At 35.4% G+C, this 27,357-nt stretch overlaps 1 protein-coding gene across 1 annotated transcript in view; it reads left to right on the top strand.

Moving 5' to 3' along the window:
* Positions 1 to 27,357, top strand: part of Pik3c3 (phosphatidylinositol 3-kinase, catalytic subunit type 3) — a 130,131-nt gene that overhangs the window by 93,182 nt on the left and 9,592 nt on the right. The window contains exons 22-24 of the mRNA XM_013014796.1: positions 8,771 to 8,939; positions 12,899 to 12,989; positions 23,423 to 23,548. Coding sequence (XP_012870250.1) covers positions 8,771 to 8,939; positions 12,899 to 12,989; positions 23,423 to 23,548 — 386 coding nt within the window. The remainder of the gene's footprint in view (positions 1 to 8,770; positions 8,940 to 12,898; positions 12,990 to 23,422; positions 23,549 to 27,357) is intronic.

Below are 27,357 nucleotides of genomic sequence, written 5' to 3'. Positions count from 1 at the left end.
CCTTGGGAAGTATTGCCATTTTCACGATGTTGATCTTTCCAATCCAGGAGCATGGGAGTTTTTTTCCACTTTCTGTTTGATTTCCTTTTTCAAGTTTTTAAAGTTTTCATCATAGTGGTCCTTCTCTTTTCTCTTCAGGTTATTTTTAATTTATTTTTATGTAGTTTACAAAGGAGTTGCCATTCAGCACTGCAGTTTATGAATAGAGCGCATCTTGATCAATGTCACCTCTTTCCTTATTGCCTCCCTATTACTTTTTTTTTTTTAACTAGAAATTCAGTTGTAAAATGGAAGATGCAGAAGCTATAAAATACCAGTTTTCTACTAGAGAGTGCTCTAAAGTTTTTGTTTTTGTTTTTAAGGTGCTTCTTTAAGAAAACAAGCCAAAGGGGATAGGGGCCTTAAATATGCTAAATGTGAGATCATCTTTTTCTTTTTTACTTAGCTGCTTTGTGATTATTTCATAAAGTAGTAATGTAATGTTGGCATTTTAAATCTCCCCTAATAGGAAAAATGCTCTCAAATTCTTTTCTAGGTTTTCAAAGTTAGATTACATACGAGCAAATTGAATATTTCAATAGAAATATACGACATTCTTCAACTTCTAAAAACTTGTATTTTTTATTTACTTTTTACTATGCATCCATATTTCAAGACAGTTTCAAGTCATATTTATTCTAAACATGCATTAGAATTTGAGCTTTGTTAGGAAATGGAGAGACTTGGAAAAATTATATTAAGTGAAGTAAGCCAGTCCCAAAGAAACATAGGTCCCATGGTTTCCCTTATTTGCAATAACTAGTATATAAGCAGAAACGATCAGAGAAGTTGATGTTAGGCAAAATGAACCCCAAGATAAGAACTCAAGTGGTTTTTCTTTCTTGCTATTGTTTCTAACATTTTTAAGATTATTTTTTTGTTGCTTTGTATGTTCCTCTCCCATGGTATAACCCCTGCTTTCACTGTATTTGATGTTGGTATAATTTGGGGAGGGGAAGGGAAAATACAAATTGTTTAAATAGTGATACAGGTGGCCCCATTGCAACAATGAGATGTACAAGACATTATGTCAAAACGAACTTTACAACTTTGGCTGGGGGCGGGGGGTGGGGGGATGGGTGAGTGGGGAGGAGGGGAGGCTGTGAGGGTAGTGATGGTAAGGGGAAACAAAGACGGAGGCTGCAATGCTTGATAAGAAATGTACTCATTACCTTGCCCATGTAATTGTGACCCCTCTGTATGGTATTTTCACAATAAAAAAACTTATTAACTAAAAAAAAGAATTTGACTTTGTGTAGCTTAACGTGATTTTGACTGTGGATCAGGCAAGAAGTAGTTATTTTATTTAAAATCATTACAAATATTATGAAACTCTGTTCATTATTTATCATATGTCTATTATGTATTGAACTGATTCTATACCATTTTCAAAACTGAGAACTTCAGGTTTTCTTAGTTGTTTACCTAATCTATCAACAACTGATGGTATATTTTACAATACACATTGGGTAAATTTTTCCTGTTCTTCAAAATAGAACACTAAGACTCCTGTTCTTATTTGCAAATATAACTTTTAGAGTGGCTGCTGTTGGGATGAAAGCGATGGTGAATAATAAGCAGAGTTCCATCTACTGTATCATCTGTTGTCTGTTTCTGTTGATGAGCTGTGGAACAGAGGAGGGAAAATATTCAGACTTAATTGCACTGTTGTCTTTTTGAGGACTTGCCTTGTTAAACCCTTCTCTCATGAATATAGTTAAGACAGAAAAGGATATAGCTAAGTATTTTAGAAACAACATATTTCACTACATTTAGAAAATTGCAAATCTATATTGCAAACTGAGTCTCATCTAAGATACCCCCCAAGTTTTCTTTTGTCCTGCCTGGCTTTATTTAGTTTAGCTTGGTGGATATTCTCTGACTTCTGCAGCAGAGGGCGCTGTTTATCCATAGTAAAAGTCAAAGTGTGGAAATTCCTTTGTCAATGTTTGCCTTGTGCTCAATTTTAATATTGGTTTTGTGTTTTTGTAAAGAAGTTTGGAGTGAAAAATATTTTGCTAATGTAATGCTTTGCTATTACATTCTTTCATTAAAAAGCTACATGTTCAAGTTGTAGAGAGGAATTGACAAATAGATTTTTAAATTTTATTTTTTATTATTATAGAGGTAATGTATAGAGAGATTACAGTTTCATAAGTGAGGTAATGAGTACAATTCTTTTTGGACATTGTCCTTTCCTTTGTTTTTTTCTGTTTTTCCACCCATCTCTATGATAAATGGATTTTTTTTAATATACTAAAGTTTAAGTTTATTCAAGATAATCTATTGTAATAGAACTTAGATTAAACATGGTCACTCTGAAGTTACTTTTTTGTTTGTTTTGTTATTGTCTGTTTTTAAATTTTGTTTTAGAAGACATGATTTCTTCTCCTAACAGATAAATTTTTAAATGATATAATGTTATACTTTATATATCTAAGAAGTAGGAAACTACCCTGTGGAGAATATATATTAGCAAAACTATGTTGCCTGCATAAGAGAAAAGACAAAACATGCCAGTAAAAGCTGAAATGAGCTGTATTTTTGCTCCTAACTGCAGCTGGCTATTGAAATTACTCTAAATGAGAGAAAAATTTGTTTATTTCTTTTTGTATCATCTGTTAGATGGAAAAGCTTGAACTACAGTTACAGTCAAATTATAGATTATAATGCTACATGTTTGCTTGTTGTTGTTTGGTGGACTTTGGGTTTAAATTCAGGACCTCCTGATTGCTAGGCTGGTATGATACTACTGAGTCTACTTCTATCCATAATATTAAATTTAATACAATTATTAGAAAAATGTATTTTTAAAAATGAGTAACTTTCTGAGGCTATATTGTAATGTTTCTATAGAATTCTATAGAATAGCAATTGTGTGCTAGATTATTAAAATGTTGATTCACTTCTTTAATTTTCTACAGCAAATACTTGTCAAATTTTAAGAGAATGGAATTGTACAACATAGGGAACCAGTAACTTAATCATTTTGAATATGAGTTTTATTTACATCATCAGTTCTATCAAAATCTGCCCATAGTAACCAAGTAATGAGAGCTGTGTTAGTATAAGCTAGACTATCACTTCGCATGCCAGAATCAGCCTGTTAAAATAACAGATTGGTACAGTTTAACTTCAGACTTTATGAAACTTTAGAATGTATGGAACAGCTGAGAACTTGTTTTTATATTATAGAAAACTATAGGTATCTGAAAAGATTATTAAAGTTCTCTTTCCTTTTAAAAATTAATGTTAATTTGAGATGGATATGATCCTTTTACTTCAGAACAAATATTATACTAGAGGGAAAAAGGTATTAGAATCTTCCTATGAAGCCATACATTAAAGAGATTTGTATACCACAAGATAAAATTGTCATTTTCTGCTTTAAAGAATTACTTACATAGAAAGCACATTATGGTAAAATGTAATTTGTTATCTTAAAATAATACTTTTAATCTCTCAGTTTAACTTCAGATGCAGTAAACATTAATACATGGTCCATATAAACAAAAGCTTTTGAAGGATCTCAATTGTAAGAACATAAAAATTTAGAAACAAAGTAAGAATAATTTCTCTCTGGAGGCACTTCTTCAAAGTGACTATTTCCTGTTGGCCATGAAATATTTCTTTAGAAGAAAGAACTAGTGTAGGGAATAATTTAACAAAATTGGCAAAAGTTTTATTTTTCTTGAAAGGAACTAGATTAAACCTATATACTGTCAGGGTTAGATATGGTTTCCTTCTCATTATTTAGCTTAATAATTTTGTCAATTTTGTCTCTTCATAAAAACCCATCTTAAATGTTAACTAATAAGCAGTATGAAGCAACTCAGAAGGTAATTGAAATATCTATACTAATCTGAATTTTTATGTCGTATGCTTTGGTACTCAAAACTGTTAATGAAAAAAAAAACATGTCAGTTCTACACTTTTTTTTTTTTTTTGGGTCCGGTCATGGGGCCTGAACTCTGGGCCTGGGCGCTGTCCCTCAGCTCTTCAGCTCAAGGCTAGCACTCTACCACTTGAGCCACAGCGCCACTTCCGGCATTTTTTCTTTTTGCTTATGTGGTGCTGAGGAATGGAACCCAGGGCCTCAGGCGTGCAAGGCAAGTGCTCTACCACTGAGCCACCTTCCCAGCTCCAGTTCTACACTTTTATCAGTTTTTAAAGATATCTCTTACCAACTATGTCTTAAAGGTTTAAGTAATGGTTATGAGTAATTGGAGTGTATCTTGAGGAAACTTTTCTTCCAAAATACAAGTTTCATTGTAATAATGTGGCTGTTTTTCATCTTCTTTGCCATTTTAATGGAGGATTAATAGAAAGATACATTCACATTTCTCATTTTCCGAGAAAATGATAAATGTATATATGATGATACACAAAAGAAAACTTGTGTATTGGAGACTCAAATGAAAGTTGTTGGGAGTTTTATGGAATATTCAGAAGATTAGAGTTTGGAGTATAGAGAAGAACAGTAAAATGTCACAAGGAAAAGGAGTGAATAGGTGTAAAAATAGTGAATACAATTTTGAGATTGTGAATTTAATTATTAGGTAAAATGAAAATTTAAGATGTTCTGTTAAGTATTAATGTCATTCAGTAGTCTCTCTTTCTTTTTTTTTTTTTTTTTTCGGGTCCAGTCGTGGGGCCTGAACTCTGGGCCTGGGCACTGTCCCTCAGCTCTTCAGCTCAAGGCTAGCGCTCTACCACTTGAGCCACAGCACCATTTCTGACTTTTTTCTTTTTGCTTATGTGGTGCTGAGGAATCAAACCCATGGCCTCAGGCATGCAAGGCAGGCGCTCTACCACTGAGCCACCTTCCCAGCCCCAGTAGTCTCTTTTTCTTAACCCCTAAACTACAGGTGTCTTGAACTATAATTTTCAAAGTATGTTCGTGTCATTTACACAAATAATAAGAAACTTTAATTAGTACATCTCCTTGTCAGATCAGAGAAAAATAGAAGTAATTGCAGTAAAGGTTTGGATTGGTTTATTTTATATATCTTTTCTCCTTACTCTTTAAGGTGAGAGATTTGTAAAATACTACATTTCTTGGATTTCTTTAGTTTCTTTATTTCATAAAAGGCATGTCAAAATCTCTTTTAGGTTTCATTTTTAGACAATAACTTTTCAAACAAACATTCTCTTAGGTATGTATAAGGATGAATTTTCTTAAAACATTAATAGCTTCTTTTCAAAAAACATGGCTCCTTGAACTTCCACAGTATAATAATGGTTTCATTATTGCATACTGAATCATTTATGCTTTATGATTGAGCCCTAATCTTGTTCTGTAAGAAATTTCTCACAAGAATAGAAATACACTCATCATTTACAAGCAATGATGCATAGCAGACATTGGAATCCCAGTAATGATTATAATGAAATGAAGAAAATTGGACTCCATTTTCTACTGAAAACATGATGCCCGTTACGGAAACCATGTGTTGTAGCTGCTCTCATTAAAGAACTGACCAGATTGGTCTTCTTAAGTGCTAATTATCAGTAAGAATTATACTAGTTACGAAATGTACTTAATCCTGGGAACAAAGAAAGTAAATAATTAAACTGAAGAACATTCATGGTCATCATACATGAGCCTCTCCATTGCTTTACCTCTTGAAATGTAAAATGAAATGTGTGTCTAGAAAGGTTAAAAAAGAATGGGAACTTCAGAATGTCAATAGACCACTAAAAAAAGTACTTCCCTCTATGGAACAGGGACTGTGTATCTAGTTGAAGGCATGGAATCCTTAACAATTTCACCTTGGACTTTTTAATTAATTCAGGGAAAATGAACATAATAGCACTTGTAACTTAATAAATTAGGTGATACTTTTTCAGTGAGTGTTACAATTACCAAGGGTTTTTTTTTTTTTTTAATTCTAAAACCAGATCCTCCTATCCTTTAAATCATAGGCTTTGTTTGAGATCCAATCTGTTAAGATAGGGCTGGGGTTGTGGCTAAAGTGGTGGAGTTCCTGCCCAAGGAAGTGTGAGTCCCTTAGTTCATACCACAGTACTACATCACTCCAGAGGAAGGAGAGAAGGGAAGGGGAGGAGAGTGGTGGGGCTTGTGAGGTGTGTGGAACTTTTCCAAATATTTTGTTATACTTAGAGACTTCTGTAGCCATTTTAGGGTTCTGAAAGGAAGTACTCTATGCAGTAGTTATAGTGTACTCTACAGCCAGTTAGTAAACCTTTTTTTTTTTTTTTTTTGCCGGTCATGGGGCCTGAACTCTGGGTCTGGGCACTGTCCCTCAACTCTTCAGCTCAAGGCTAGCGCTCTACTACTGGAGCCACAGCACCACTTCCGGCTTTTTCTGTTTATGTGGTGCTGAGGAATCGAACCCAGGGCCTCATGCTTGCAAGGCATGCACTCTACCGCTGAGCTACCTTCCCAGCCCCAGTTAGTAAACCTTTGATAGTGGTTTTAGGTGTTTATCATAGGCTGTTTCTCTTCATATAAGAACCTCATGTTTCCAATTTGGTGCAAATTCTGTCAACTCTAGCCAGTTGTCAGTGTAGTTTCCTGTATTCTTATTTAGAATTACTACTACTAATTACATTGCAGGGTTCCTCCCCCCCCGATTCTCAAGTTCTATTTTTAGTTATGTAAAATGTTCAACTTAGTATATATTATTTAGTTATTTTCTTGTGAGAAAGATGCCTAGAAATTTTGCAAAATGAAATTTCTTATCCTTTTAATGTTAATTTAATTTCTGGCTATTGTGATACTCAGATGTAATAGATATCTAAATGTCAATTCAGGTCAGTTTGCTTAAATGTCCTTGAAGTGGTTTTGCTTCAAATTTACTTTTTTTGTTTTGTTTTGTTTTGTTTTCTGTGTGCCAGTGCCTCACACCTAGCTACTCAGGCTGCTGAGATCAGAAGTTTTGTTTGAAGCCAGCCTGGGCAGGGAAGTCTGTAAAACTTACCTCCAGTTAATCACCAAAATGCCACAAGTTGAACTGTGACTCAGTAGCAAGAGTGCTAGACTTGAGATTAAAAAGCTCAGGGACAGTTCCCAAGCTCTAAGTTAAAGAAAAGTAAAGGCTGTGTGTGTGCGCATGCACATGCACGTGTATGCCTGTGTGCTTTTTGGGGGAAGAGAGGCTCATTGGAGATAAGAGTGTCATCATGAACTTCTTGCTCATGTTCGCTTGCAAACTGTGATCTTCCGTCTGAAGAGGATTCAGCCTCTGAATATTAGGATTACAGGTGTGAGCCAGCCACCAGTGTCCAGGCTCTAACATTTACTTTTGAACAAAGAATTTTAACTTTTAAGAACTATTTGAAATATTTTGAGATTAATATAAGCACTTATAAGAAATCTGATCTTTGGCTAAACATGGCTCTCACTTGGAGTAAATTTTAATCATACTAAAAAAATTCTCCTTCTTAGACTTACTAGCTTACCCTGTGGAGATGTATCATTCTTGCCCTAATTGAGAATTTTTTTATTACTTTGTTTGATATACCTATTACTAGCTTGAGAATCATCATCATAAAAATAGCAATGATAGCATATATAAGCATTAGCTTATTGTATACCTGGTAACTATGTTATTCGTCACCTTTTTAAATTTCACCTTATGAAAATTTAAGTTTGCTCAACTTGCTTGTGTAGCCTGGTACTCTACCATTTTTGCCAAGTCTCTAGCCCTACTTTTTGCAGGTCATTGTTTGAGATACTTCATTGTGGAACTATGAGTGAGCTGCTTTAAACCATGATCCTCTAGATTGTAGCCTTTTGAATGGCTAGGATTACAAATATGAGCCATTGATACCTGGCTAGTTTTTTGTTGTTGTTGATTTTTTTAAGCAAATGAATTCCTTCATTTAAACTAAGTGCATATTTTATGCTAAAATTTATTCTGAGCTAGGAATATAGCAGCTTACATACAACTATAAATCCTAAATTTCTGCCAATTTGTAAATTAGAAGACATTTTCTGAATTGTATGTTGAATCATCCTTTAAAGTTAACTGTTTCCTCCTTTCCTGTTTTATATAATTTTAGGTAATAACTACTGTCAGTTTTCTTTTTACAAGATTAACTCTATAGTACTTACCTAAATTCTTAGAAGAATAACTGTATTGAGTTCTTGGCAGATGTAAGTACTGAGTTTGGTTTTGTAGCTGAGCTAATGAAAGTTAGTTGAAAATGACTCAGATAAAGTGAATAATATAATTTAAATCTGAGACTTTATTTTAGTACTTGTAAAGGATAGTTTCATGTCAGGAATACATGAATAAAAAAATGATATTCCACTACATTAAGAGTTGTTCACCTAAACTTACTGACATGAGAAATTTGATACTATAAGTACTTTTTGCTAACTTAAAAAAAAAAAAAAACTCTCTTCCTTAGGATATCTATGATTCTGGAGATCTTAATAGAGTTTAAAACTTAAAATTAATGTCACTGTAATTAAGTTTATTCTGGGTGGATATAAGTTAAACTAATATATACTTTGATGTGCTTCCACAAACTTAGAGGTTAAGTCACAATTTAATGAGCTACTTAATTTTTATGAAGGCAGACTATTTAATCCAATTAAATAATATCTACCTCAATTTCTAGTTGCTTATTTTTAAAATTTTTATATTTCATAGCTGAGAACCAAACTCAGGGCTTCCACTTGCCAGGCAAGTTCTCTTCTACTGAGTTAACTTCCCAATACTTCTGCCAGTTTCTAAAGTTAAACTTCATGTCAATCCAGGCAAACTCTTCCACATAGACTTTGGGTATATTTTGGGTCGAGATCCAAAGCCTCTTCCTCCTCCAATGAAGCTGAATAAAGAAATGGTAGAAGGAATGGGTGGTACCCAGAGTGAGCAATACCAGGAGTTCCGCAAGCAGTGTTACACGGCGTTTCTCCACCTTCGAAGGTAAATTGACTTGCTTGACATAGTGAATTCTGTCAGTTTTGTAGTACACGAGTGTTTGAGATTTACACATTCATTAACATTACTTTGTCTTCAGGATGACTCAAGACAAAAAGATATTTTAACAACCATATGGTATCTATTTTGATTAAAAAAAATGTCTAGTACCAAAGTAAAAAGGCGTGAAATTTTCTCCTTCCCCACTAATTATCACATTTCTTAATCTTCCCAGCTAAGCATTATATAAGTAGGCAAAGAGAGCAACTTCAAAGTCAGTGCTTGGCAGCTGTGTAGTAAAGAATGTTTTGTGTACTTGAACAGTGCTGGGATGGGAAAAAAGGTTGAAAAGCCTCACACTGTTCCAGTCTCCTGAAGGCAGTCTCAGAACACTGCAGCCACTGTGCGGAGTTCTAACGAATGAAGTATTTAACTTACTGAGCCTCATACTAGTTCAGTCAATTTTGTTCCATAGTACCTTTATCAACCACAGTTAAAAGTTTCTAAGTGATTGAAGAGTAAATGTTATGTATGGTTTTGTCTCTTTAATGCCTTATCACTCAGCTGCTGTACAGTGATGTTGATTTTTCTTTATTTCCTCTTTTTTTTCTTTAATGCTTCTAGAACTCAACTTCCTCCATTCTGAATGTCATGTAACATATATCATCAAGGGAAAAATTGAAATCATGTTTATTTGAACATGAACAGAATAGAGAAAGTACTGGCTCTGATGACTTCTCAAAAGTGTCAGTTATTCACATCCAGTGGGATTTTTGACTTAAATATGTAAAATGAATTTTTATAATCCAACTGAGTCCCACCTCAGGAGACCTACTATACCTGAATATCTTTCCAGTAGGCAATGAGCTTTCAGTGGGCCCTATCTTTGTAACTTTAGTTGTTCACGTAGTGCTTAGAACATGTAACACACACTATAAATACATACATACATACATGCAGAGCACTGGAATCAAAAACAGTGAAAACAGGAGTCTCTACTTTTATTAATGAGGCTAAATCCTGTTTACATTCACTTATCTGCCTTCTCACTTCACCTTCACTGAAACAGTCAGCAAGTATCATAAACTGTACATCTCAAATTCAACCTGATAGCCTCGGGTGTTTCTTTTTATCTGGAAGTCTGATATGATCCCCTAGATCCATTCTGAGTCCCCACAAGATAGCCAGTGTGATTTTTTTAAAATTGTATTTTCTTGTAAAGATGCTCTACAGAGATCAGTAAGGTAATGAGTTCATTTCTTGTCAAGCATCGTTACTCCAACTTTTTCCCCCCCTTTGGATGGTTATGGGACATGAACTCAGGGCCTAGGTGCTGTTCCTGAGCTTTTTCGTTCAAGGCTAGCACTCTACCACTTTGAACCAGAGCACCACTTCTGGTTTTCTGGGTAATTGGAGATAAAGTGTCATGGATTTTCCTGCCTAGTCTAGCTTTGAACCTTGATCATCAGATCTCAGCCTCCTGAGTGCTAGGATTAAAAGCATGAGCCACTTGGTTTTTTTGCTTGTCTAGGGTAGCAGGGGGGGGTTTGTTTTTTATTGTTTTACAAGTATATTAACTTTGCTGTTTTCATTATGATGGTAGGGATTAAACCCAAGGCACTTGCTAGGTAAGTGCTCTACTACTGAGCTACCCACCACACCCAGTGTGAGCTTTTTTTTTTTGCATATACATTTTAATTTGTTGAATAAATGAGTATTTACCGTTATGTGCATAACAAAGAGCCAGTCCTAGATTTAGAGCAAAATATATGGGTTCTGATACTCAAAGCCACTCACAAGGTCCAAGAACTTTGACAAGGAACTTAATCAGAGCTCAGCTTCTTCAACTATAAATCTAGGCTGCACAGGCCTGTGTGACCACCATGAAGGCTTGTTGCAGTAGAAAAAATATGAAATTGCCTTGAATACAACTAAGAGCAATACAAACAGGACGAGTAACAGAGATCCACCTTCAAGTTGAAGAATACGTCATCATACCCTTAGATTGTACCAATGTATGGAGTCAATAAGAAAGTTACATGATAGCTGGTGACTGAGGAATATGAGCAGGCTGTTCTTCAAAATGGAAAGAATTCTGCAGTATCTAGTAGCTTATTCCACAAGGCCACATGTCCCACATTTATTTACATGTGAAATGTGTGAGCTTTTAAAAAAATGTTTATAAGCATATACCTATATTCTTTAAAACTCAGTTGCTTCTCAGTGTATTTGCAATAAAACCATACCTCCTTAACATAATTACCTCTCTTTCCATCCATTTCTTTGATTTTATTTTTGTTTATTCTTTTTGAAAAATCTTTTCATTGGTCCAATAGACCCTAAATTATCTTCTTTATTAGTTTATGGTGTGTGTTCTCATCCTCCTCCATGGCAGAACCTTCAGAAGGTAGGGAATGTTGTTTGTTCAGTTTACAACTATGTCCCCAGTGTCAGGATGTGTGGCATGTACAGGACTCTGCAAATATTTGTTGGCTGATAAAATTATGTAAGTAGAAACGGGTATCGTTTCTACATCAATTCCTACAAGAAAACATAGAGCAAGCTTTAAATGTTTAGCTGTCATCATATTTCTTAAGAATCTAAATGGGTTAGAAACTATTTGATTACATGACTACATCAAAGTAGAAGTCTTCATTATAATCTTACTTGATTTTCAAAGGCAATATTAGATGCAGAAATAATTGTAAAGCAGGTCATTTGAAAGTCATCTATGGCTAGTCTTTTTTTTTTTTTTTTGCATCCAAGTCCCATTATCCATTTGAGTTCAAGTATTAGGAAGATTTTGAATAATGGCTTGCAGATTTTTATTGTAGCTAGCTGCCCAGAATAAAGGTTTTATATTACCAAAATTCTGACCTATTTCCCCTAGAGAAGAAAGTACAAGATTTTTTTTGGGGGGGTCCGGTTGAGGGGCCTGAACTCTGGGCCTGGGCGCTGTCCCTCAGCATTTCAGCTCAATGCTAGCGCTCTACCACTTGAGTCACAGTGCTACTTCTGGCTTTTTTTCTTTTTGCTTATGTGGTGCTGAGGAATCGAACCCAGGGCCTCATGCGTGCAAGGCAAGCGCTTTACCACTGAGCCACCTTCCCAGCCCAAGTGCAAGATATTTGTGTTGAGACTTTTTCTGAAACCAGCTGAACACTTCATTACTGAAAACCAAAGTTCCTTTGACTCATATTCAACGTGAATTCCTTTTTGCCACAAAATTGCTAGGAAAAAAAAGGAGGGGGGGCAGTTAAATGCATTAGAGAGTGTTCTGGAGTTTGAAGTAAAGTAGTGCAAGGTAGATTTTATTTACCCTGTCCCCCCTAAGGTTCTGCCTGTAGAAATGATGATGTAGAAAAGTAATGTTTTCTCCTTAAGAGAAAGGAAGAGTTTATTGATTAGTGAACATACTCTGTTGGCTCTTGATGCAAGTAAGCATATGCTAAAGATACCGTAATCAGTTTTGATGTAGTAGAGTGCTGGCTGTCCTTTCATTTAGGATTATTTGTATCCAGACCCGTCACCTTGTTTCCTGTAGTATGGTTAGTATCTCATAGTCATGAATAATTCATGAGATGGTATTTCTCTTTCATTCCTTTAGCCCTAACACAGAAATCTTAAGAAACCAGATTATTATTATTATCATCTCACAATTAATGCCATAAAATAATTAGATAGAATACCCATTTCTTCACATCTACTTTAAAAAAATAAAATTCATTATTAAGTGATTACTATAAAAGTTTGTTAAGTGTGAGACCAAGTAATGATGCCTTATGAAGAACCTCATAAGATTTTTTTTTCATTGAGACAGCTGATGAATTATATCACATTGTATTTTCCTTTAGAATAATAGTAATTTTTAAAAATATCCAACTATAATCATTTCTAGAAGTGTCCTTGATATGAGAAAGAAATGTAAACTCCTAACTTGTTGCTATTGTTTTCTACCCTTTTAGGTATTCAAATCTGATTTTGAACTTGTTTTCATTGATGGTTGATGCGAATATTCCAGATATTGCTCTTGAACCTGATAAAACTGTGAAAAAGGTAATTTTGTACATCCTGAGATACGAGCATACTTTTCTTATTTTAAAAAAATAGGATTTTAACTTTTTCTTTCTTTTTTCCCAGCCCAGAGACTATTAGGTAATAAAGAGGCCTTTTGTATAACTTTTCCAATTCCAGAATGTAATAACTTTTAGGTCCCTGTTAGCTATTTCTGTTCTATTTCTTTCTTTGTTCATACCCAGAGGTACTGGAAGAGGCCAGCATATTTGTAAAGATGGCTTCCTGTAAAAACCACAGCCCTATGTCTTTAATAGCTTAACTTTAATATTCCAAATAAAATGCCTGATTCCTGGCATCTGAGCTCAGAATATAATGCTTATATAATTTGATCTTATTTCTGATTCTCTTAGTCATTGATATGTAAAACAGTTGTTTTACTCAAAGTAGTATAATGTTAAATATTCAAAATTTAAATTTAAAAAAAGATAGTGAAGCTTTTTAACTTTTAGAAGTATTAACTCACCGATGAGCAGACAGGTCATCAAGATGGAGTTGCTCTTGTCTTTGAAGGAAGTAAGTGGCAACAAACAGCCCTATTTTCTAAGATAACAGACTTAGATACTACTGTGACTGAACATGAATGAGACTAAATTATTTTGCTAACTTTATGTAAGCAATGAGAATTTCAGTGTTAATACTTATCATTTAATCATTTAAGAAAAGTATGCTCTTTTTAGGATTCCTTTTTTATTTCTGGAAAATGGAACATTGCCCTCTTATTTAACATTTACCCTTTTATCTAACCAGCATGATTCTTTTTATAAAATTGAACATAGACTACTTTTTGGCATGTCCTATTTATTTTTGCCACTTTTTAATGTTTTATTGACTAAAGCTCATCCATCAAGAAATGTTAATTTTTGTGAAAACGTCCTTAGTAATAATCAATGATAGCATGAGATTTGAGCTGTTACATATTTTGTTTACATGTACTATAGTTAGGTTCTATCTTGCTGTTTACTTTGAACCCATTTATTTTATCTCTGTCATCTATTCATTCTTCTGACTAGAGATGTTTAGAAGTTTTTTATGAAAGTTCTATCAGCATTTGTCAAACCAAGTCAGATAGTTTCTTTGGCCAGTTAAACTGTGTTGTTGTTTACACTGGATTTTTTTCCTCTGTTTAAGGAAGTGTGTTGCTAGTTCCTTTTTGTTACCAGCTTTCTTTATGGCAGTCTCTTTAAACTATAAAGTAATTCATTTTATGAAGAAAGGGGAAAAACATATTTATTAGTTATTTTTTAGAGACTGGTAGCTGTTCTTTCTAGCTTGTTATATAAAGTTTTACCATGTTTTTCCTCAAAAGAATATTTTATTAAGATTTTATTAATTAATATTAAATTAATTAATTTAATTAATATTTTATTAAGATTTCTACTTTCTGATGTCTAATCAAGAATGTAATATAACCAATTGCAACATAGGCTATTTTTTCATGAGACTTAGGATGAAATATGTACATTTTTTCCATTTCTTTGGGTCTTTATTTTCTGATGATTCTTTGCATTGTATGTTATAGAGAACATAATATAAATCATAGCTATGAAATTTGTGATAGATGAGAATTTTTTTTCTTCCCTAAAGGGTGAAATTTTTTTTAATACTTTTTTATTGTGAAAATACTGCACAGAGGGGTTACAGTTACATGAGTAAGGTAATGAGTACATTTCCTATGGAGCACGGATGCCTCCTCCTTTGTTTTTCCCCTACCAACCCTTCCTTCTCCACCTCCCCAATTAGTAGCCCCCTTCCCCCTCTCTCCGAAGTTGTTGTAAAGTTCGTTTTCAACATAGTGTCTTATACATCTCATTGTTACAATGGGTCAACCTGTATCCCTATTTAAGCATTTTGTTTTTTCCCTTCCCCTCCCCAAATTAGAAAAATGTTTATACAAGAAAGATGCAGGGCACCAATATCAAATAAAGTGAAAACGGATTATACCATGGGGATGAACATAGCAAAGAAACAAAAAAAAATCACACAGTACATTATAAATACATTAAAAACAATAGCAAGAAAGAAAAAAATTATGTCCCTATCTTGGGGTTCATTTCACATAACATCATCTTATATGGTAATATGTACGTAGCTTTTGAACTTTTCTGCTTGTCCTAAACTTATATTAGTTATTGCAAATAAAGGAAACCATGGGACCTATGTTTCTTTGGGCCTGGCTTACTTAATATAATTTTTTCCAAGTCTTTGTATTTCCAAACAAATGGGGCGAAAACAAAATCATTCACAAGCATCAGTTGAGTGTCTGATAGTTGTAGGGTAGTATGTCATATAATGCTTCTTTCTATAAGAAGCTCCATTTAAAAAAAAAATGGTTTTATGGGCTGGGAAGGTGGCTCAGTGGTAGAGTGTTTGCCTTGCTTGCTTGAAGCCCTGGGTTAGATTCCTCAGCACGACAAAGCAGAAAAAGCCGGAAGTGGCGCTGTGGCTCAAGTGGTAGAAAGAACACTAGCCTTCAGCTGAAAAGCTGAGGGACAGCGCCCAGGCCCAGAGTTCAGGCCCAATGATGGGCAAAAAAACAACCCCAAAACCAGAAAATTGCTTTTATTCTTTAAATCTAATTAGAACAAAGGTTTCCAAGTAGTCTAATAAGTAAATCATAGAGTAGTTTCTAAAAATAGACACCATATTCATTTATTGGGTTTAATATTTGCAGTTCTTATCAACATGTGTTTATGTGGTATATTTAAGTTATAGAAAAATATAAAACCACCGTATAAAACCATCCATTATTCACTACCTATGTTTAACACATTAATTTTCTCCATATTTAGATCCTTTTCTCTTATTGACTGATATACTATAGTCAGGAATAAAATGAAGTCACCCACATTCTTCTATAGTTTTGAGCTTTACTTTTTAATGAATATTTTTATATTCATACACTTAACAATATTTTAATTTTGTATGTGCATGTGCCGTGTGTGTGTGTATGTGTGTGTGTTTGCATACATGTGTGCAGGTGTATGCCAGTACCAGAGCTTGAACTGTGGGCCTTGCACTCTTGCTTCTTCTACCAGGAGCCACACATACACTTCTAGTTTAATGCTTATTAGTTGGTGATAATAATTTCTTCTATTTATATTTGAAGCTCTGTTCTCAAATCACAACTTTAAGTAGCTGGTGGCCTGAGCTACCAGCTCAACAGTACTTTTTAAGCAAGTTATAATGGCTGCTATTGTCTTAGTGTTTGCATTATGAAAGCAAAATTTCCCTGCCCTCATGAAACTTAACTTCTAGTAAGAGAAATAAATATAAAAGTCAGATATTAAGTTTGATAGATGGTGGTCAGTATTACTGATAAAAAATTAAGAGGGGAGTAAGGCATTTTGAGTTGTAGTGATATTGGAGATTTTAGATGTGATGTCCAGATAGGTTTTATGGAGGAAGAATGAATTCATTCTGAGAAAATTCAAAGGATTATATAAGACTTTGGTATAGAAAGCTTATATAGAATGCACTAGTCTGTGAAAGGAATGTAAAACATTTGATAGAAAATGTTTTCCCAATCAAATCATTAATTTTGCTATTAGGGAGGATACACTGAAAGAGGACAGCGGCCTTATCTTTAAGGACTATAAATCTTCCTAGCTTTTGTATCTGGATGACTCTCTTCAGGGAGAAAAAGCTATACAAAGAAGAACCAGCTTAATGTATAAACATATAAACATGACCACTTAGCAGTCAGTGCTTTTTCATTCACGTTCCTTCAATTCAGTAATTAAAAAGAAGCCTGAAACCCCAGCAACAAGTTCATTTAGAGTAATTTAAAGGTAATACTATTTTGTGTTGAAGAATAAAATGGACATTCTTACTAAGTTACTTAATTGATTTGTTAATAAACTTTAAAACAAAGAAATCATATATAGCTAACAGCTACAAATTACGTAAAGATCTATTTCAAGTCATCTGTAAAATTGAATTACCTTTGGTGCCTTGAAGTTTAGTTCATGTATAATCTGTGCAAAGAATACTATAATGGAATTTTAGCAGTGAATTTTTTGTATTCCTTTATAGTAGTTGTGTCTTATTTCACACTGTTTTCAGCATTGATGTATGTTTTTTTTTTTTTTTTTTTGGCTTGGTCGTTTGTTTTGGCCAGCCATGGGGCTTGAACTCAAGGCCTGGGCATGTCTCTGAGCTACTTTTGCTCAAGGCTGTCACTCTACTACTTGAGCTACAGCACTGCTTCCAGCTTTTTCTGTTCATGTGGTACTGAGGAATCGAACCCAGGGCTTCATGAATGCTAGGTAAGCACTCTACCACTAAGCCACATTCCCAGTCTTGTGCAATGATGTTTTTTTAAGGAATTGTTTACTTAGGGATTCATTTTCATCATTTTCAGAATTAACTCTTTTAAATTCTAGTTTTTATTAACATAGAGGGTGCTTTTGTTTCAATGGATCTTTACTAACAAATTTATTCAGCAAGAAAGCCTTAGTTAAAAAACTTTACCTTTCACCCCTAATGAATTAGTTGTGCTCCTTCTTTGTAATTATTTTGTCATTTATTTAAAAATCAGTGCAGGAAAACATTTCTTCTAAGTTTATTTATTTATTACTAAGAAGAATTAAATGGGGAAAGTTTTTCTTACTGTAATGAAAGTTAGCACTTCAGAGATACCAAAAACTCTTTCTGGATAACTGTTTTCCTGTGATAATGAGTGTTAAATTAATCTTTTTAAAGTGTTATATACTCAGTGCCCTCAAGGGATAGGGATTAGATATAAGGAAAATCACTGCTTCCTGTGAAAGACAGTGTAGTTTAGATATATATTGCAAGATTTGTGGAATTGCCCTGGATATCTAAGAGTTGCTTATAAGAACAGTCTATGTTGAAATGCTATTAAAGGCACAGTTTATGTCCATGCTAATTGGAATGTCACTGTGTTTCTCTGTGTGCATAGATGTGAGTATGTTTGTAAAAATGACACCGAAATATGGTACAGAAATGATGCTAATATGGGATTTTTCACTCAAATTCACATATAGCAAATTCAAATTTAATAAATTGCTTTTTGGAAATAAAGCTTGCAACATTTGTTGCATGGTTGCTACTGCTCTATTAAGTAATTGCAAACAAAGTGAGGGTCCTTTCTGAGCTCATATTAATACCCCTGCCTTCTCTGAGAGCTTGATCTGATCAAAGAGGAGAATAATAGAATGAGTTGTCTTATTCTTATACATATTTAGGTAATTCCCAATTATGGCTCCCAAAAAACCACCTGGTTTATGAAATTGTCTTTATTGCTAGGAATGTAAATTTTAGAACAAATACTACCAGTCTCCATAGATTTGTCAGAAAAGCATATTTAATACCCAGAGCTTTTGATTCTAAAGGATGATTGTGCTTCAGAATAGCATTTTAAATTCAGGGAAAAGTTAGACTCATATAGTGTTAAGTTTCTTTTAATTTAAGGAAGTATATTTACTTCTTTTTGTCTAATCATTAAATTTCTATATATTCTTTCCCTCCCCCCTTTGAAACATGTTTTTTCAATATAACCCAAGCTGGTCTCAAACTCATGAGCCTTCTGCCTCAACTTTCCAAGCACTAGGACTAGAGATGTGCACCACCACACCCAGCCTAAATTTACTCATTTAAAAAATGATAAGATAACTGAGATTTCAGATTTTAAAATGTACCTAAATTTCAGTTAATGAATTTAACTGGAAGTACAGATCCACTTTGAAAATAGAGAAGTCAGATAATTTGATTCTGTATTTGTTAGCAAATATGAGCTTTCAGTAGGCTATCAGTAACCTGTGATTCACTGGCTGAGAACTAGTACATTAAGAGTGTTCTGTTCTCCTGGCTGAAAGGGGTAAGCATCACATTTGTCCATTGGTGGAAGTGGATGCCTTTTGTAAACTGTTGCTGGTTTCTTTTAAAAGTTGTGCTGAAAAGACATTTTTTAGTAAATCTTTCAGATGTGAAGTGTCTGGCCATGATGAGCAAGTGTTGTCTTTATTTAAAAGACATTAAGTATAAGAATATTATCTGAAAATGGGATTTAAAATACTTAAAAGACTTTCTGTTAACATGCTGAAAAGGTCTACTTGAATTGGGTGTTTATCATTACTTACAGCTGTTCTAACATCATTTCACTTGAATGATAAGAGCTTGTTTTTAGCGCCTGCAGCTTTTGCCTATTACATCTCTTTATGAGAAATGTGTATCTGCTTTTTTTTCCCATGAAGCCATTCTAATATATCTCTCTAGTCATTAAATTGTCACTGGATTTTAGATAGAAAACTGAGACAAAAATAGGTCTGTGACTTAGAACAAGCCTGCTATAATTCAAAGGAGTAAATAATTATTCACCAGAACAATTTGAGAGGTTCTGTTGCCCTATAGTTTTTGACTAGGAAGATGGATTGCCTTTTTAATAAAAGGGTACTTTTGAATAGACACAATGTAAAGTTTGCTACAGTAAACCTTTCCCTTATTAGGGTAATACTGAAGTAATGTAGTCATGTACTTTAGTGTCAAATTCAGTCCTTGGTAAGATTATTATTCAGAAAATTCTAGCATTACAAAAAGAAAATGTGGTCTTCCATGTAATTTTTAATCATATTTTTTTCATATTCTTAATACTACTTTACATGTTTGAAATCCTTGAACTAGATCTTCACTGACTCTCACAGTAACCACAAGAACAACCAGGTGTGGCTATCCATTCTAGTAATTCCAGCACTCAGGAGGCTGAGGCAGACAAATCAAAGAGTTTGATGTCAATTCTGGCCTACAAAGCAAGTCCCAAGCTAGCTTGAGCGAGGTATTGAGTTCCTAGCTTCAAGAACAAAACAGCAAAACTAAGTAGTTTTTAATAGTAGCTCTAAACAATTAGGTCTTTAAATGTTAGAGGTCTTTTCTGGTTAAACATCCAATTTCAATGACTGTGAAATTGATTTTAATGCCAATGGATAAGTCAGATGTAGCATGATGATCTTAATTCCTACCATTTTTATATCTACAGATTACAAAGTAAAAAGAAAGTTGACCTCACCAAAAATGTGGTAGTCTAAATGAAGAGCAGTCTTAGCCTCACTGTTTTCAGTGCAATGTATATGGTCATGTTTTGTGTTATAAGATGAACATTAACCTGGAAATGCTGAAGGAAAGATGGGGAGAGAGCTTAGTGAACTATATTAGAATACTTAAAAGTTTGGAATCGTTGAATACAGAAGCAAGTATGAAGAAGTATGAGAAGAGATATAGAAAAAGTACCCACACAAAGAGTGATGTAAACCCATGAGAGATTCTGAAGAGCAAAACTAAAATGATGTAATATAGCCATGTGTGCCTAATATTCTGAGTAGTTCACCATTAGGTGATTTTGTCATCATGAAAACATTAGTGTACTGATACAAACCTAGATGAAATAGCCTACTAACTCACTGAGTTGATAGAATGTGTATACACAATATACATTACTAACACTACAGTTATGATCAACAACACAAGAATTTAAACTCAAAAGAGAAAATGGTATAATCAAGAGATTCAGCAAACACAACATGTGAGAGACTGTTGCTGCTGTTCAGATAACATCACATACTGTTTCATAGTGAATTGTTTCTTAAAGAATGCACTTAATGATACAGCCAGAAATGTAATAGCTACATGGTTTTTCATTACCAACTCCTATGTCCTGTACATGATCATATATGTGCTGTGATTTTAGCAGTGTGGTAGATTTATTTACACCGGCATAACCACAAATAGGAGGAGTGTTCTTCCCTGTGACTTGGAGACTGGTGGGATGTCTGGTGGGATGTCGCTAGGTGCTGAGGCCTTGTCTCTCCGTTACAATCTTATGGGCTGATGGTTGGGCCGGTGGTCCATCATTGACTGGAATATGTTTATGCAGTCATAATTGATATGTTCTGTCTCACCTGTTCTTTTAGATCATTTGAGCAGCTGGTAAAAGTAATGGTAAAATGTTCTCTTCAGCATATGATTACCACTTCTAAAATTTTTACTGTTGGCTAAATGACTGTCTTTCAGAAAGCCTGTTTTGTTCCTTACAATGAATAGTTGTTGAAATTGGCCCAGTGTGCTGGAGGACTGCTAGTGGATTGTGAGGACTAAGGACTAAGGTTGCAGTTCCAAGATGGGAGAAATAATCACTATGGATATTAATTTTTTTCTTTGGTATTTTGAAGTATCACTAAGTGTAATAAATATTAGAGTACTTGTATTTCAAAGACTGGGATACTGGTCCAGATAACAATGTTAAAGTAAAACAAAAATACAGTACTGTTCGAAGGACTAGGGAGTGACCCAAACCACATAAAACAACAAACGATATCTGTCTTTGCAAGATGCACAGCAATGGAAGAGATTTACAAGTTTATAGCCTTTCATTCTGAGGTGCTTTTCAGAGTGTTTTGAGTGGTAGCATGAATGCACGTTATAAATGATCTGTTAGGAGCTATCTGTGATTGCCAAGAAAGGGAAGAAATTTTGGAAAAGTGAGTCATAGAGAAAATGAACCTTCCCTCTCCAGTTTAGACACAAATTTTTTTCTGAATGTGAAACTGCAGAAACCAATATCCCATCCAAGGAGGAAGCCAGAAGCTTAAAAACCTGAACAGATGTTTCAGTACTGCTTAGTGTTTATATTTCATAATAACCAATTTAACTGCCTTCTAGAATGAATCTCCATAGGAACACAACATAATTTTCAGTTCCATAAAATACCATTCAGAATGTTTATTATTTAACAAAAAAGTTGCTATATATGTGAGGAAACAGGCAAATAGGATGCAAAATTAGTGGAAAAAAATATGAGTCGAAACCTCCTGAGTTGACCCAGATGTCCCACCGACCAGAAAAGTACTGTGAAATAGCTGTCATATGTTTGTTTAGGAATGTAAGGGAAAATGAGTGTATAATGACAGCATATGCAAATCCATCAGAGGAATACCAAGAGCTGAGATGAAATATTGTGTAGCTTAACAATTGGATAAGTATGTAGGATTTATCCAATGAACAAAGTGACTAATCTTGGAGAAAATGACCAGTGCCTTAGGAAGCTAGGAGAGAGAAAGCAGCATAGCGGGTCATTTTGATTAGAGTTGAATACACACATGTCCAGAGTACCATAACAAAACTCTTGGTACAGTTAATACTAAAAATTAATAAATGACAGGAAAGTAAAACAGACAGGCTATTGGGGAGAGGCACCAGAGGGAAGAAGGAAGGCAGACAATGGGAATGGGGATAAATAGTGTTCTGAATATGCCCAGAATAGTTTATATGCATGTATGAAATGGAATAATAAAACCCCACTGTGCAATTAATGTATACTTACAGAAAAATATGAAAAAGGCTGTATGACACAATGACAGGTAATGTAACACAGGTCAGCAAATGTGATACCAATTAAAGTGTAAGGAAGTTAAGCCTCCTTAAAGGGAAGGTAGTCATATTTTTTTTTTTTTTTTGGGTCCGGTCGTGGGGCCTGAACTCTGGGCCTGGGCGCTGTCCCTCAGCTCTTCAGCTCAAGACTAGTGCTCTACCACTTGAGCCAAGCACCACTTCCAGCTTTTTTCTTTTTGCTTATGTGGTGCTGAGGAATCGAACCCAGGGCCTGGAGCATGCAAGGCAAGCGCTCTACCGCTGAGCCACCTTCCCAGCCCAGTCATATTTTGTAAAGAACATGTATTATGCCAAGTGAATATCTTCTATCTGTAGATTATTTTTGTCAGTGAGTGACATAGTTCCTGTGATCTCTGTCAGTGAAAGGGGGGAGATCTCATTTCACAATAACAGGTATAAATGTGTCACAATTTCAGCCAAATATTTAGATCTGAAATATTAAAAATGTAAAGAATACTTTGGGTTGAATGAATAGTAGGTCTCTTTTTTTAAAAAATATTGTTATTATAAAGGTGATGTACAGAGGATTTATAATAACAAAGTCAGGTAAAGAGTATATTTCTTTTTGGACAATGTACCCCTTAGTCTCTCCCAGTTTGTCTTTGTTTTTGAAAGCAGTATATCTTCATACTTAAAACAATGACTCCCAGCTCCTTTTATTAGTTATAATTCATTATTGGCATAGAATTAACTCACTTTTTTTTTTTTTGGTCATCGTGGCACTTGAACTCTGGGCTTGGGTGCTGTCCCTGTGCTCTTCAGCTCAAGGCGAGCACTCTACTACTTGAGCCACAGCACCACTTCCGGTTTTCTAGTGTTTTATTGGACATAAGAGTTTCCTGGACTTTCCTGCCCAGGCTGGCTTTGAACTGAGATCCTCAGATCTCACCCTCCTGAGTAGCTAGGATACAGGCGTGAGCCACCCATGCCTGGCTCATGATATATTTTAATAATACTTATTTAAATTTACCTTTCCTCTCTAGAAGATTTATTAGAATGTTACCTTACAGGTTCAGGATAAATTCCGTCTGGACCTCTCTGATGAAGAGGCGGTACATTACATGCAGAGTCTGATTGATGAAAGTGTCCATGCTCTGTTTGCTGCCGTGGTGGAACAAATTCACAAGTTTGCCCAGGTAAGTTCTCTGAGAGCCATGTGTTCATCAGCCTATTCTTTGTGCTATGCAAAGTCTTTGGAGAGAAACATTTCCAAGTGGCACATTTTTTGTTTTTATGTCAAGCCTAATAACACTTACCTACTAGCTGAAATGAACATGTTCTATGAAATTATTAACAACAAAACATCCAGTTTTCTTAGCAGTGACTAAATTTTAGAGTGCCTTCTTAGGTACTTTTGTCACTTGTAGTATTGATTATAAATCCTTTTTAATTTTTTCATATTTTGTTGTAAAAGTGATGAGCAGGGGGTTATAAGTAAGGTAATGAATGCATTTCTTTCTCTCTTTTTTTTTTTGGTCCAGACATGGGGTCTGAACTCTGGGCCTGGGTGCTGTCCCTCAGCTCTTCAGCTCAAGGCTAGTACTCTACCACTTGAGCCACAGCACCACTTCCAGCTTTTTTCTTTTTGCTTATGTGGTGCTGAGGAATCGAACCCAGGGCCTCATGCATGCAAGGCAAGCACTCTACCACTGAGCCAACTTCCCAGCCCCTGAATGCATTTCTTTTTAAACACTGTTACTCCCTTGTTTTCTCTCACTTATCACTGCCCACTTCCCTCTGCCCCCCCCAATTGTAAAGTTACTTTCCAACATAATGTCAAATGAGATCATTGTTGCATTAGTTCATCCATTGTCCTGCTGTTTCTGTGATTCCCTTCCACACATCAGATAAGCTTATATACAAGATAAAGGGTACAGAAAACTAAAACAAAGGAAAAAAAGAGAGAAATAACTACATACAGATCATAAACCTCTTGTTTCCAGTTCTTGGGAATTCATTTTGATATGCTTAATTATATCTGGCACTGTGCAATGTTGTTTTGGTTTGCATTTCTTTTATAGCCAGAGAGGTGTTGAGCATTTCTTCATGTGTCTATTGACCATTCTTATTTCCTCTTCAGAGAAGTCTCTCTTTCAGTCTTTAGCCCACTTGTTAATGGAGTGGTTATTTCTTTGATGACTTGTTTTTGGGGGATTTTTGAGCTCTAAGGATATTTTAGATATTTGTCCATTATATGGCTGGTGAAGATCTTCTCCCAATCTGTGGGCTTTCTATTGATCTTGCTAGATATGTTCTTTGCCATGTAGAAGCTCTGCAGTTTAATGCAATTCCATTTGCCCAACCTTTCTTTGATTTGTGGTGTTTCTGCGTCTTTATTAAGAAAGTTTCAACCTGTTCTCCTTTCATCAACCTGTGCCAAGGAGCCCTAGTGTATTCCCTATTCCTTCCTGTAATATTTTCTTTCTTTCTTTTTTTTTTTTCTTTTTGTCGGTCATGGGGCTTGAACTCTGGGCCTGGGCGCTGTCCCTCAGCTCTTCAGCTCAAGGCGAGCGCGCTACCGCTTGAGCTACAGCGCCACTTCCAGTTTTCTGGTGGTTTATTGGAGATAGGAGTCTCACGGTCTCTCCTGCCCGGGCTGGCTTTGAACCGAGATCCTCAGATCTCAGCCTCCTGAGTAGCTAGGATTACAGGCGTGAGCCACCAGCGCCCGGCTTACTTCCTGTAATATTTTCAAGGTATCTGCTTTTACCTCGAGGTTTTTGATCCATTTGGAATTGATTCTGGCACAGGGGATATATAAGGATCTAATTTCAGTTTTCTACACATGTATAGCTAATGCTGCTAGTACCATTTGTTGGAGAGACGATCTTTCTTCCATCCTCCTTTTTTGGCTCCTTATCAAAGATTAGGTGGCCGTAGATCTGCAGGTTCATTTCTGGGTCTTCAGCTTTATTCTATTGGTCCTCAGGCCTGTTCTTGTGCCAGCACCAAGCTATTTTTATTACTACAGCTTTGTAATAGAGTTTGAAGTTTGGAATTGATATTTCTCCAGCACTGATATTCCTGCTAAGGATTGTTTTTGCTATCCAATATCTTTTATTATTTCCTATGAATTTTTCATCTGTGTCTTTATTTCTTTAAAGAATGATGTGGGATATTGATGGATATTAGGCTGAATTTGTAGCTAGCCTTTGGCAGTATTCTTGAAAATAATTTTGGCTTTAACAGAGGCTTTTGAATATCATATCCGCTGCTGTGATCAGAAAGGAGTGCAGGATCTGAGGACAGTGCTTTATCCCCACACCACAACCACCTGTCATCCCTTTACATTAGTAATATCTGTACCTAGGTGAGGGCGAACCTTTCCATGCTAGCCTGTGATAGTAATCCTCCAGATTCAACATCCATTTAATTTATGAACGTCATAATGAAAGTGGTTAACAAACAGAAACACTAGGCAGCTTTGCTTTTCCTCCCCTCCACCTCTCCCTTCCTCCAAGAGCTGATGACTGAACTCAGGGCCTTGCACTTGCCAGGCAAGTGCTCTTCCACTGAGCTAAATCCCCAACTGCTAGGCTGCTTTTCTTGTAAAATCATTCCTGATATGCTTCACTGTTTTTCTCTACCTCCAGTCAGAAAGACAATCTGTTATTATTTCTCCCTCAGTCAGTATTTAGCCTGTAACCAAAACCTGTTTCTTCAATAGTTTCCTCAATTATCCTTTTTCTTTCATTTTCTAACATTTTAATCTTTTTCTTCACTTGATCATACCTTGGATAATTAAATGCTTTTTGGAACTCTAATGTCTGTTTCTGACCACTGTCGTTATTATTCTTCTGGACATCGGATCAAATAGTTTACACTGCATTTTAAAAAATTAAACGTATTCAATATTTTTCCCAGACCTCATAGTGAAGCCAGCCTCTGGCCACTCAAAACCTTCAAAACTGTGTTCTTTTGTTGGTCGTGGGGCTTGAACTCTGGGCTGTCCCTCAGCTCTTCAGCTCAAGGCAAGTCTCTACCACTTGAGTCACAGTGACAGTGCCACTTCCAGTTTTCTGAGTGGTTTATTGGATATAAGAGTCTCATGGACTTTCCTGCCAGGGCTGGCTTTGAACTATGATCCTCAGATCTCAGCCTTCTGGGTAGCTAGGATTACAGGCACGAGCCACTGGTGCCCAGTAAAACTGTGTTCTATCTAAGCTAGTATTCTTTCCTTTGCCTGCCCGCCCGCCCACTCCCTCCCTTTCTTCCTTCCTCCCTCCCTCCCTTCCTCCCTTCCTTTCTTCCTTCTTTGCTTTCCGATCAGTGATCTTTTTGCTGCTAAAATTTGGTTTTCCTTCTGAGTTGTTATTTGAACTCAGGGCTTGAGTTTTCCAGGCTGTTACTTTACTACTTAAGCTATGCCTCTCTAGGCCTTTTGTCTGTTTAGTTTTGAGATAAAGATCTCAATAACTTTTCTGGGTGGTCTTGCCTCAAATTGTAATTCTAATGCATCAGCCTTTTGAGAGCTTTGGCATCATGCCCCAAGAGCCATTTTTAGTGCCACTGTGATTCATCTTTCTGAATTTCTCCGTATTTTATACTTTCATTAAGAATTTGATGGCCTTAAGATCCTAAAATGTAAACGTTTTCTTTTTCTTTTTTCTTTTTCTTAGTATCAATTAGTTGAGTAAGGGCTGCTTATTTTAGCTCCCCCTTTATGTACACAAAGCATCTTCCTCAGAGTCACCTCCTGAAAATGCAAATTTCTTAAAGGCTGCACTTTGTTAGTCACATGGTTCAAAGCTTATACACTTAAAAATTTTTATGTGAGCAAAAGGGAATTTCTTTCAGAGTTACTTTTTTTTTTTTTTGGTCCAGTTGTGGGGCCTGAACTCCGGGTCTGGCCGCTGTCCCTCAGCTCTTCAGCTCAAGGCTAGCACTCTACCACTTGAGCCACAGCGCCACTTCTGGCTTTTTTCTTTTTGCTTATGTGGTGCTG

Source organism: Dipodomys ordii, unplaced genomic scaffold (assembly GCF_000151885.1).
Source record: "Dipodomys ordii isolate 6190 unplaced genomic scaffold, Dord_2.0 Scaffold25, whole genome shotgun sequence".
NCBI lineage: Eukaryota > Metazoa > Chordata > Mammalia > Rodentia > Heteromyidae > Dipodomys > Dipodomys ordii.
Note: the sequence above shows the minus strand (reverse complement) of the source record. Positions and strands in the feature narration are given on the sequence as shown.